Here is an 11,632-nt window from a genome sequence, read left to right as displayed (position 1 = left end):
AATTTATTTGTTATTTTTCATTAAAATATACACTCAAGACGAAGGGTATCTAAATCATTTTAGTTACAGAAAGAGATCATATCTACACAGGTGCATCTGATTGTACAACAGAAAATCAACAATCATACAATTATGTTATGAAGAATGACATTTGCTCCCATATCTCCCATCTCAAGGGTCCTTTCTCACCTCGAAAATCTACTAAGACTCCCAAATGTCCACTCTCTGGACATTTATCTTCATCTGCAAAAGAGCATTTACATCTTTACAACCACGGACATGTCAATTTCAGTATAATCATGGTAACCAGGATCAATATATTCTTTAGAGTAAGCTTGTAAAGATGCTCCCCTTCCCCTTTGATATTTTCCCCGACAATTTTCACAAACATTTGCCAACGAGGTTGAGGAAAGAGACGAGGAGACAAAGAGTAGAATTTACACAGAATGCGATCAGAGCTTTTTGTGAAGCCAATAACATGATCTTTTCCCACAGAGGGTGAAAACACATTAACAGGTGCATGTAGACAGTTCAGACAACAATGCAGAGCCTAGATTAAAATGTGTACCTAATTTTCTCGCAGTATTGCTATTTTGTAGATGAATTATCCCCAAATACATCAGTAATAGGTGCATGTACGAGTAATAGTATGAAAATCTAGTACGCGTACAATGATCTACTACAAGGCTACTCACCAGTGCAATGACAGACGTACCACAGTCTCCTCATTAGATCAAGTATAATGCTCCATGTGAGCAAATGGCATTAGGTTGGTAAAGCAACAGCCAAGAGACGCTGCGGTCTCCAGTGGCTTTTATCATCGAGTAAATTAATAAATACTCACTTCAATTAAATGTGATACGAGTCCATGTTAGTTCACACGCGAAGGCTGTGTCCCGACTCCAGCAATGTTATCCAGATTTAATCCTCCTTTGTTGAAACAAAGCGTCCAATCTTTTCAGTGTTGAGGAAAACAAAAGCAAAGACATGCTGCACAGAAATGTAACTGTTGTTTCTTTGTGACTGTTCAGTACAATCAGAAGCAAACCAGAACTGATTTTAATTTCATTTACAGGATTTTTCCCCTCAACACTCACATATGAATGTAATCAATGCAAAATAAATACAGAGTTTTGTTTCAAATGAAGGTTTCCACCATTTGACAAGAGTAAAATTTACAGTTATATCCAAATCTAAAACTAATTCATATACAATTGAAAACTGCCCTCTATTTAATGGATTCAAATGTGTTTTGAAACTGACCTTTTCTAATACATATACTGTATAATTTCTTTAAAGTGCCAGAATCAAAACTAAAACAACACGATTCAGTTAGTGACACTGAACCATTTCTTTGCTACTTTCATGCCTGAAAATTGAAGGACTTTCAATAACTTTAAATTTCATGAAAAATCTTTAAGTTGGCTAAATTCATTAGCATTGGTTTTCAAATATTTCAAGCCACTGTGTGGGCTACATGAGATATTTTTACATGTTCCCAAACATCCTAGATTGCATTGACACAGAGATGGAAAGTGAGGTTTTAGACCTAATGACACATGGCTGGTAGCTTTAAAAGCACAGTGTGTAGTTCTGGAGAAAGATAGTTGATTGTTAAGTCTCCTTACCAAGTTGTCAAAAAGCAACACTTTTGGTTGGTGGCTTGTTCCAACCACCAAATCAAGACTGCCGGTATTTGAAGACCGTGTAGTAAGACTCGACAGTCAAGAATCTTTCTCAAAAATTACTAACTGAACCTTGAAATTAGAGAAGCAGACAATTGGTTTAAAGGTTGCCAGTCTGAGTGAATCTGAGTAGAAGAAGTAAAACTCTTTCATTATCTTCAACAACTACCTTTGAGCAACATTTGAGCTTAAAATCCAGATGCTCCAATGGAGCTGTTCAGTGGCCACCAGTGGAAAAAACCTTGCTACACTGGTCAGTTCCCAGTGACACAGAGTAGCAGTGTAGTTGAAAAACCAAGCATGCTGAGAGAACTGAATAAATAAACATTTAAAATAAAGACAAACAGACATACAGACATGATGCTTCCCTCCCCTCATTTCGCCTGCAGTGAAAGATTCTGATCTTTGTTGCATAAGATTAAAAAATAGACTTTCTGTTCCTGTGCAAGAGTCACTGTAGTCTGAGCAGTTCATACTGGCCTCTCCATGAGCAGGGAGAGAGACAGAGAGAGAAACATCGCCCCCATGTGGGCAGGAAAGGTTAGTGCAATCTGAACAAAGCGGGCTGGACGGAAATGACACGCAGTTTCTCCTCAGACTGGGAAAAGGCGCCATCTACCCACACATCTTCAAGGATCCTTTTGTACTGTGTATGTCTGTGTGTGTACACATGTTTGTGTATTCAGGGCACTTGGCCAAGTGTCTCCAAGATGGGTTACTTTGTGAGATTTTGTTTCACGACAACTTCATTAGAGGAAGTGAGAGTGCTTCAAAAAAAAAAAAAAAGAGAGAGCGAGAAAGAAAGCTCAGCCCCAAGAGCAAATCAAGCCCAATTCAGTTGAAATCTCACAACACAAACATGGTCATCTTCAAATGATGAACAAGCGGAGGGACTATGAGCGGCAATCATCCAGCATGCCTAGTAGCAATGGTTCCAGGAATCCAGAGGTGCACTTAATCTTCGCTGCAGTGTGTGTGTGCTACCTGCAGAAAGGTGGGTTTACTTGCAGACAGCCTCGTTCAGGATGTGCTTGATGTTGGGTCTCTGCAGCCGGGGTATGTATTCCTACCAGACAGGTGGGGTTACTTGCAGATCGCCTCCAGAGCGTCCAGGGTGCGTTTGATGTCACGGATCTGTGCAGCCAGGGTGTGTATGGGCTGCATGGAACGGTCCAACTCCTCACAGCGAGCCATCAGTGTGTACATGCCCTACAGGTGCAAAAATCAAAAGCAGGCAGTAAAAAGCTGATGCTTTGATATACAGCTCATCCAAATCAGATGTGGATAAATAATGGGAACATGATGAGAATGAAACCCAAAATGATATGGTTGGTTATTCTTCTACAAAGCTGGACCCTCACCTTGCTCTATAGGTTTTGCAATACTCTACATTCTCTTAGAAATACTACCAACAACCCCAGAGAGCAGCTTTTTTTTGTCAAAGGAGCACACACACGCATGCACATAAATTGTTACCTTTATACTCATGTCCACAGATTCTCCCAGGCTGTCAACAGAGTCTCTGTAAGTCTGGATGTAGCCCACACTCAGAGCGGTCATCTGGATGAACAGACATATAGACAAATGTCAATTACCCAAACAGATATACAGTATGTGAGAGTGAGAGACATGACATGACATGACAGCATAAAAGAAAACTAGAATTACCACCTTGCAGTTGTATGGCTTCATGCACGAGTCAAGTTTCTCTTATAGTTTACATCCATGTCTGTGAAAAGACGGATGCTTCACACACATCTTTAACCCGACAGCACAGAAGATCTGTACAATCAGCACAATTTCAAGGTGGTCATCCAACATTAGTGTCACCAATTCAGTATCAATATATAATAATATCAAATGCCATCACATCATCATTACAGCCTATCAGACATTTTCTTTGTCATATATAAGCAATATCCCAAGGACTTCCTGAGATACTGTGTTCACAATAATAAGATGGATGCAAGGTCCTTGACCTTTGACATTCGACCACCAATTTCCTATCAGTTCATCATTGAGTCCAAGTGGACGTTTGTGCCAAATGTTAATTGCATTCATGAGAATGGGATGGATGGGATAGATTGACGCATGGACATACAGATGGATGGACGGATGGACAGAAAAAACGTAATGCCTCCGGCCATGACTATCGCCAGCACAGAGGCATAATAATGAGGCTTAAGTTTGAGCTTCAGACTCACATTCTGGATGGTTCCATTAAGACTCCGCATCATCATCTCTACACTGTGCGCCACTTCCTGGGTGTGTCTCTGAAGATCCAATAGGACAGCAGGATCAATGGGAGGGATGTCTGCTGGTCTCCGTGACAACCCACGGCTTCGGTAGATGGGACCCGAACAGTCAGCTGACAAGAAATCATCATGAATTTGGATGAATAATATACACAAGTAGGTCTGCAACTTAAGTTTATTTTCCACTGATTGTTTGGTTATTCTATAAATAGTAAAATAATGAAAAATGCCTATCACAGGTTTCTCTTGAAGAGCCTGTTTTTGTTCAAAGACCCAAATCTGTCATGATTTAAACAGATAAAATCATCAAATCCTCAGATTTGAGAGGCTGGAACCAGCTACTGCTTACATTTTATTGCTTGATTAATGACAAATGATTAACTCATTGTCAGATTGTTGAGTTCTTTTCTGTTGATTGACTAATAAATAATGATCATGATGACTCATTTAAGTATGAACACATGCAAACCATGAACAGGCACAACATGTGTGTAGGCACAAGCTAAAATTATCTCCTCACAGAAATTTTGCTTAAGGAGAAAAACAGACAAAACGGCACACACACACACAAGTAACTGAAGAATTAGCCTATTCCCATTTAAAGAAACAGCTGCTCTCACAAAAAGACTGCCAGCACAAATCTAAACTAATTATGGCTCTTAATTAAAAGAAGACTTGTGCCTTGAATTGTTAAATCTTGGAGTACACAAAAGACAGAATAGAAGAAGAAGCAGGTTTCCATCTCTGAAAATGACTCCTGTCAAGCTGCAGCAGGACCTCAGTTATAAATCCCTGCAGTCTAAACAAAGTCTGAGTCATCCATCCTAATTGAATCAGCAGGTAGAGGGAATGAGCTGCCACAGAGGGCATATTGACTGTGTTTCTGTGTTTAAATTGAGTGGCCAGTTTAGCCGATGCTTGAATCCAGAGGGGTTTTTCTCTGAGTGAAGGGCGGAGGTTCAGTGTCTCTCTCCTGGAAAATCTGACAAGACAGATGACTGCTAATGGAAAGGCCGGACTGGGTCAACCTGCTGAACTTACAGAGATGATTTAATTTCTGAAATTGCAGTATATGTGTGACCTTTTCCAAAACTGTTTCTGTTTCTATTTCTGTGGGGCTGAGTCTCTGCTGCTCGCTAAAACACAGACTGAGACTAATTTAATCCACCAGGGACATGTAGGAAGATGGAGTAAGCCAGGGCAAAGCGTTCGTCACAATTTAATTATTCATCTAAAAAAATCTCAGAGAGGGAGAACTCTAAAAATGATAAGCCTGGTTGTGACTAAATGAACAAAACTGAGATGGTTTCTCTAACCAAGAGTTGAGCTTTTAACGTCCTTCAAATCGTACCACAGTACACAGGACAACCAGCTGCTTAAAAAGTTATCATTATAATGCAGCATTGTACAAACAGTGGTTCTTAACCCAGCCTTTGCTGAACTAGCCTCAAAACTAAAACCTGTAGAACAAGAGAAAGACTCAGAGACAGTCTGAGTACAACGATAAGCTGTCAGATAGCAACAGGGTCTGATAGCTATCAGACAAGTTGCAACATTCTGATGCTGTTTGTTTGTTGTGTCCCTCATGTGGAGCAGATGCCTGAGCAGACAGGGGAAGGTTGTTTTCATACCATGTATGTTCTATATCCACCAGGGTGGGAAATTAGCTCCAGCTTCCAGCCAAATGCTGCTAAAATATTAAAGGGGCTGCTAGATTTGCTTTACTCAGCAGCCAAAAAACAATGGCAGTCTATTAAGGGGATGGTAGATTTTGGAATCCAACAGCCACAGTGGCAGGTGGACAATTTCCAATTCTTTCCAACCCTGATACTCACTGTGTGCTATTGTTAAAATTATTGGTTGTATAACATTAGCACTGTCATTAAAAACCCCATTTCACAACTGTGATCATTTTTCATTCAGTCTAACCAACAGACTTCTCTCTAAGGAAGAAACCTTAGATTTTGACTGCAATGAATATGAGTTAATACCTATATAGTTTTTGTTACGTCAAAAGAGAGTTGATGCAAAAGTACTGCAAATACCCACAGTCGTCACGTTAAAATCTACTGTATGATCAAAAACATACGTTGTGAAATAAAACAAAAATGTAACTGATAACTACAAAATAAGACACATCAGTTTTAAATCACTAAATCTGGTACAATTCACCCAGACTAGCTTAACTGAACAAAGCTGCTGCATTGTGAACACTGCAGGGTGGTGGATGACTCATGTAAGCAGACACAACAATTCATTTGCTTAAGATAGTGCATTGATTCTCCATTACTTCTTATGGTTTAGACATGACCAAAGTTATGCATAAATGATGAGTAGCGGCTGACTGGGACTGTTTTCCTCTGCAGGGGGAAAACTGGCTGTAGATCTGTCTGCAAGTCAGACACCCTGCACTGCAGTTTCAGCACCGCTGCCTGTGAAAATGCTATTAACCCACTGATATGCCATTTCTGACACCTCCCTCTGCAGAGGAAAATACAAACAGTTCATCTGGTGGAGCCTCCTGACCCTCAATATAACGCAGTTATGAAAGCAAGCTACATTTATACACTAAACACATCCTCTACATCTGCACATATACTGCACGCACATGTTCCTTCAGCACTAGTCAAAACCAACACAACAAAAAACATGCCATGTCAACACAGATAAACACATACGTATATACAGCACATGAAATTTATGCACACTTTCTCTGACGTAAACAAAACTTAAAAAAAAACTACCTCTTTGTGATCACACATACCTAGAGCTCACTTCAAATTATTAAGTTGAACTTCTCCTAATTGGGTTATGAATTACAATAATAGAAGACCAACAAAATCACTTCATTTGTTTAAATAAAATTTCTTGAAAATTAGTACTGTACTGTACTTACAGTCACTGCAGTCCAGACTGGGCTTGGAGCTCATCTTGATTTTCTGCTCCAGATTCTTGGTAATGAAGTTAGTCAGGTCACCCTCATGGCTAACCGTCCCCTCTAGCTCCAGAGCCGAGGAAATTGTGGCCCGTCGGCCCTCTGACTGACCACCTCTGCCCCCACCCCGGGCCCCTGAGCCACCTGTGGAGAATACACCAACATGAGCTGAACAAAGCTGTAAAACATTTATGATTGAAGCCTTACTCAGTATAATTACAATTTTCACTACTTTCTCTGTTAACAAGTTGCTTTATGTGCTCTTATCAATGGAAAAGAAGAAAGAGATAAGGAATGAGTCAAACTGCAGCAAACAAAATCGAACAACTATTTACCTCCACACGCTTGGCTTATTTCATCCAGGCTCTTGCTGTCCTGCATCCCTCGCACGTTGCGAACCCAGACCTGGGCCATGACGTGGGGAGGGCAGGGGATGTCATCTGAGGGAAGAAGAGGAGGTGGGGGAGAGGAAGAGGACGAGGTGCTTGGACCAGGGGCTGAGGAGGAGTAGTGTCGTGAGGACTAAAAATTAGGTGAGGAGGTGAACAGAGAATGGAGTCGAAGAGGAAGTGAAGAAGAGAAGTTACATTATGGCTTATGAAATGACGCTGCCACATCCTTATGAAACTAGACCAAGAGGTACACATTTTTGCTGTTGCTCATAACCCCTCTCTTCTCTTTGATGAACTGCTTCCTGTGTCACCTTCGAGTTTAGCCATCTGGCAAATTTATGAAAAATTTACTGTTGAATGTAGTTGGTCAGTGTGTTGTAGTTTATTTGAAGCCCACTAAATTCTCAATATTGATTCTATTCAAAAGCAAGCAGTCTACAATTAGGGCCTGCCCCCTGACAGTTAACCAAATGTTAGCTGACCAGGAACATCATTAGTCGGCAAGATTTCATTGGTCGCTTAGTCACAGATAGGGTTGGGTCGGTTCTCGGTAATACCAATTCGGTTCAGTACTCCGTCTTGGACCGGGTTTTTTTTTTTAGACCGACCGGACCGCATACTCCAGGCGGACCTCCGCAGAGTCCGCCCGGTAAAAGTGGACGTCCGCAAGCCCTGTGCGCGCAAAGCACGACCGCGCGGACTCCGCTCCGCGCACCAAAAGACTGCTCGGCATTTATTTTTCACGGACATTTTTACACGGAGTCCGCTCCGCTTATAGTATGCCCGAGTCTGTAGGCACCTGTGTCTGCCTCTTCACCAAGTGCACAGCGAGCGAGGGGGGGGGGGGGGTGGACNCCCAAGTGGCGAAAATCCGGTATTACCGACTTGATGCGGGTTTTTTTTTACAAAAACCGGACCGTTTTTTTTTTCCCTCATACCAACCCAACCCTAGTCACAGAAAGAAAACAACAACAACAAACAAACGTGAAACCCTATTAGGTGTCTTGAAAGGACAGACACAGGAAGTGGCCACGCCCAGCAGTCAGACAGGAGTCAGGTTAATTTCCAGGGCTGGTACCTGCGGTTATTCCACAGGCTAGTTAATAACATGTCGAGCAGGAAATCCAAAGCGTGGGATCATTTTGAGAGGGTGAAGGACGAACCCAAGGTGATATGTAAACTCATCTTCATCGGTCGACTACAAACATGACGCATCATCTGAAACATGGAAGTAGCTGCATGCCCATTAGCCACTTAGCACAATCATTACTGCTTCACCAACAGTGTAACAGGCGGCTCCCTCAGTGTGTGACGTGCACTTGTAGATAAAATATAGGCCTATATTAATGAAGGTTCATTAGTACGGTTTTGTATTTCTCTGTAATGTAGCACAGTGTTAACAATGTTGAACTCAAACCATTGCGTTGCCCCGCCCAAAATATATAATTAAATAATTAAATAAATATGGTAAACATGTGGGCAACTAGTCGACTAATGACCCTAAATGACGACTATTGGTCGACTAGGAAAATTCTTAGTCAGGGACAGTCCTATCTACAACATTTACTTGCACTGACCTCAGTTCAGATTGTGCTCATTATATCCTTTGACTGTTATTCTCTTTTAGTCCCACCATGCCCTCCACTCTCTCTGAATCTTTCTCACATAACCCAATAAAGATGAATATAATCCTACAGTCCACTCACCTCCACCTCTTTTCTCCCTCCTGCACGCTGATGAATCCACTTCTTTTCATTTTTCTCATCGTCCTCCTCATCCTGTTTCTCCTTCTCTCCATCTTCCTCCTCGTCTCTGCTGTCAGTGTCTCCATCTACAGTTTCTGTCTCTGTCTGATGTGTGTCTGTGGTGTCAGGGCCTCCTCGCTGAGACGACTCTTTGGAGTGTGCTTGCTGTGATGAGTCCCGTAGCAGTGCTGCACCAGGAGGCTCAACAGTGTTAGAGGCCTCATGAATGTCTGTGTCTGTGTCTTTGGAGCCTGAGTCTGAGTCTTCAGAGTCTCCTGTCCATGTGGCAGCAGGGAGGGAGGGGTCTGTCACATTAGAGGTGTGTAACGGTAAACTGGATGTTCTTCCATTATTGTATGTCTCTGTGTCCAAGCGGCCTTCGCCATCGTAAACTCTGTTTTCCACATCTACGTGGTTCTCTGTGTGTCCAGGGTCACTGTCCTCTGATGACTCCACTTGACAGGGCACTCTGCTCCCCCCACATTTCACCGAGACTGGAATGTGAGGGCCGTTCTCTGAAGAGATGGGGGTCACAACCCCGTTAGCTGTTTCTGGCACTTCTGTGCCAATCACAGGGGAGAGACTCATCCCTCCACCTGCTGGTGGAGAAAAAGAGAATGTTATAGGTTTTTAAATCTGTGTTTGAGCCATAATTCAGAGACTATCAAAAGGGTTTTACCATGTACCACTGCTTACTAGGGCTGGGTATCATTATAGCTGACCTGTGTCAATAGTGAGTTTTGCAACCAAAGCAATGCTTGTGTCATAACTTTGTTTGGGGACTACAGACATATTTTAACCACTTTTCCTTACTGGATAGGTGTTAAAATAAAGGACTTCGCCCAAGTTAAATATTGTCTGATCAGGAAATATCTGAGTGTTTTTATTCAATGGTACAGACACATTTCTGTTGGTACTCATTTGTTTATGGGCTTAATACCCAGCCATGGCAGTGGGCAACATGGGTTAAATCTTATATTATGGTACACATCATTTTGTGCAAATGGTAAAGTAGATTTTCTCGAACTTACGGAGTACAATAACAAGACAGAAATGTCTGCTAAGTTAATTACGCATATGTAAAATCTAAGTAAATAATCACATTGAAGTTCTCCAAACTCAAGTTTGCGATAGGGCAGTCCTGCTCACTGATTTGTAACATTGTCAGCAATTGTCTATTAATGCAATCTCAGAAAGGGAGAACTGCCATGGTAACCTCTATGGCACAACATCTGACTACTGACAAATATATATTACCTCACAGTATATATCATATTGGTGGTTTGTCTCTGAAATGAAGTGGGGGAAGTGTTGGTGTAAACCATAAAATGCAGCCTATATTCTGAGGAGGGTCTGTGGTGCAGACTGATCTACACAGATGTACAACATTTCAGTGCCGCAGTTTGATATTTGATATTTCACTGGTTCATCCTCAGCATCCAGCTCTGAACGTCACATCTTAACCCTGGGTCTGTTGACATGAAGTCTGTAACTAAAGCTTACAATTCAAAATAAATAAAACGTTTCTGTATACTATGATTTTCATCGTCCCCAGGCTTATAACAGCAGTTGTTGTATGGGACAGCTGTGCCACTTATGGGTTATTTTCAGTTAGGAGTGAAATGACGTAATATAAGATTGATTAGCTTAGCATTAGCTTACACACCAAACTAACTTAGTGCTAACACTAGCTTGCATTGCCTCCTTCAGACTTCACGCAAACAACGCCCGAGTTGAGTTGACGTCCGTGGACAAAGACTACGATGCATAACAGACACACAGGAACAAAGAAATGAAGAAGACATTAGTAACTGCCGGTCAGCGTTGAGGAAGTTCATGCACTGCTGTCATTAGCCGCCTAGCTAGCTTACTGTTAACGTTAATGTTGCTGAACGGCGTTAGCGCAGTACGGCTAACGTTAGCTGTCCAGGCCTTTAAATCACTATGTTTCCGTATCTCGCTCGTTGTTGTCTCACACCGTCGCATGACAAAGGGTAATTAATTGTACGAAATGATACCTATCTATCGGTAAGGTCATACAACGGTGCAACAGAGCTCAATTTATTAAAGAAAACACTCACCAGTTCAGTTCCTGTTCAGAAAAATGTAAGCAACAACCGTGTCCGGTGTGAAAATCCTTCCCCACAAGCATCAACACAACAGTTCCGCCTCGCAAAATATAAGCGTTTCATACTAAATAGGCTTCTTTAAAATGTTAATGATATTAACACAACAATATATCACTGAGTAACAGATTCATTTCAATAAGTAAATCAAATTTTACCCTAACCTACAGGTCATTGTAGTCAGGGACTGCTCTTTACTTGTCAGAGGAGGGTGGGGCTGGGGTGTGACCCACCCTGAGTGACTGACAGAAAATGCATGACCCTCCCTCCACCATGAATTCGTTATTAGACTTTTAAAATTGTCTTTTAAAATCAGTGGTGAAATAATACAAAATAGAAACAATGAAGTTTGTGCATCCCTCCCCTAAGCCAAAATAAAAAACAGAAGTCCCTCCCCAGTGCTTAAACAATTATTTGACATGCCTCCTCCTTTCTGCACCACCCCCTCATAAACAACAAACAGTCCCTTAATTCATATTTAAAACAGACCTAAA

General features: G+C 41.6%; 1 protein-coding gene across 2 annotated transcripts; it reads right to left on the bottom strand.

The window, feature by feature from the left end:
* Nucleotides 1–4: 4 nt before the first annotated feature.
* borcs6 (BLOC-1 related complex subunit 6) lies at nt 5–11,297 on the bottom strand. 2 transcript variants are annotated; one of them, XR_007571277.1, is made up of 8 exons: nt 11,094–11,297; nt 8,974–9,611; nt 7,211–7,397; nt 6,837–7,019; nt 3,890–4,053; nt 3,162–3,245; nt 845–2,894; nt 5–243 (listed from the first exon to the last, which is right to left on the bottom strand). XR_007571277.1 is itself a non-coding variant. In XM_050065404.1 (7 exons), exons 2-7 carry the CDS (start codon nt 9,598–9,600, stop codon nt 2,769–2,771), a joined length of 1,371 nt encoding a protein of 456 aa, XP_049921361.1. In that variant the 5' UTR covers nt 9,601–9,611; nt 11,094–11,297; the 3' UTR covers nt 5–2,768. The 2 variants fall into 2 exon arrangements, 1 of the variants encoding a protein (XP_049921361.1); XM_050065404.1 differs by having other exon boundaries at nt 5–2,894.
* Nucleotides 11,298–11,632: the final 335 nt, after the last annotated feature.

The sequence above is a fragment of the Epinephelus moara genome, chromosome 16, assembly GCF_006386435.1.
Source record: "Epinephelus moara isolate mb chromosome 16, YSFRI_EMoa_1.0, whole genome shotgun sequence".
NCBI lineage: Eukaryota > Metazoa > Chordata > Actinopteri > Perciformes > Serranidae > Epinephelus > Epinephelus moara.
Note: the sequence above shows the minus strand (reverse complement) of the source record. Positions and strands in the feature narration are given on the sequence as shown.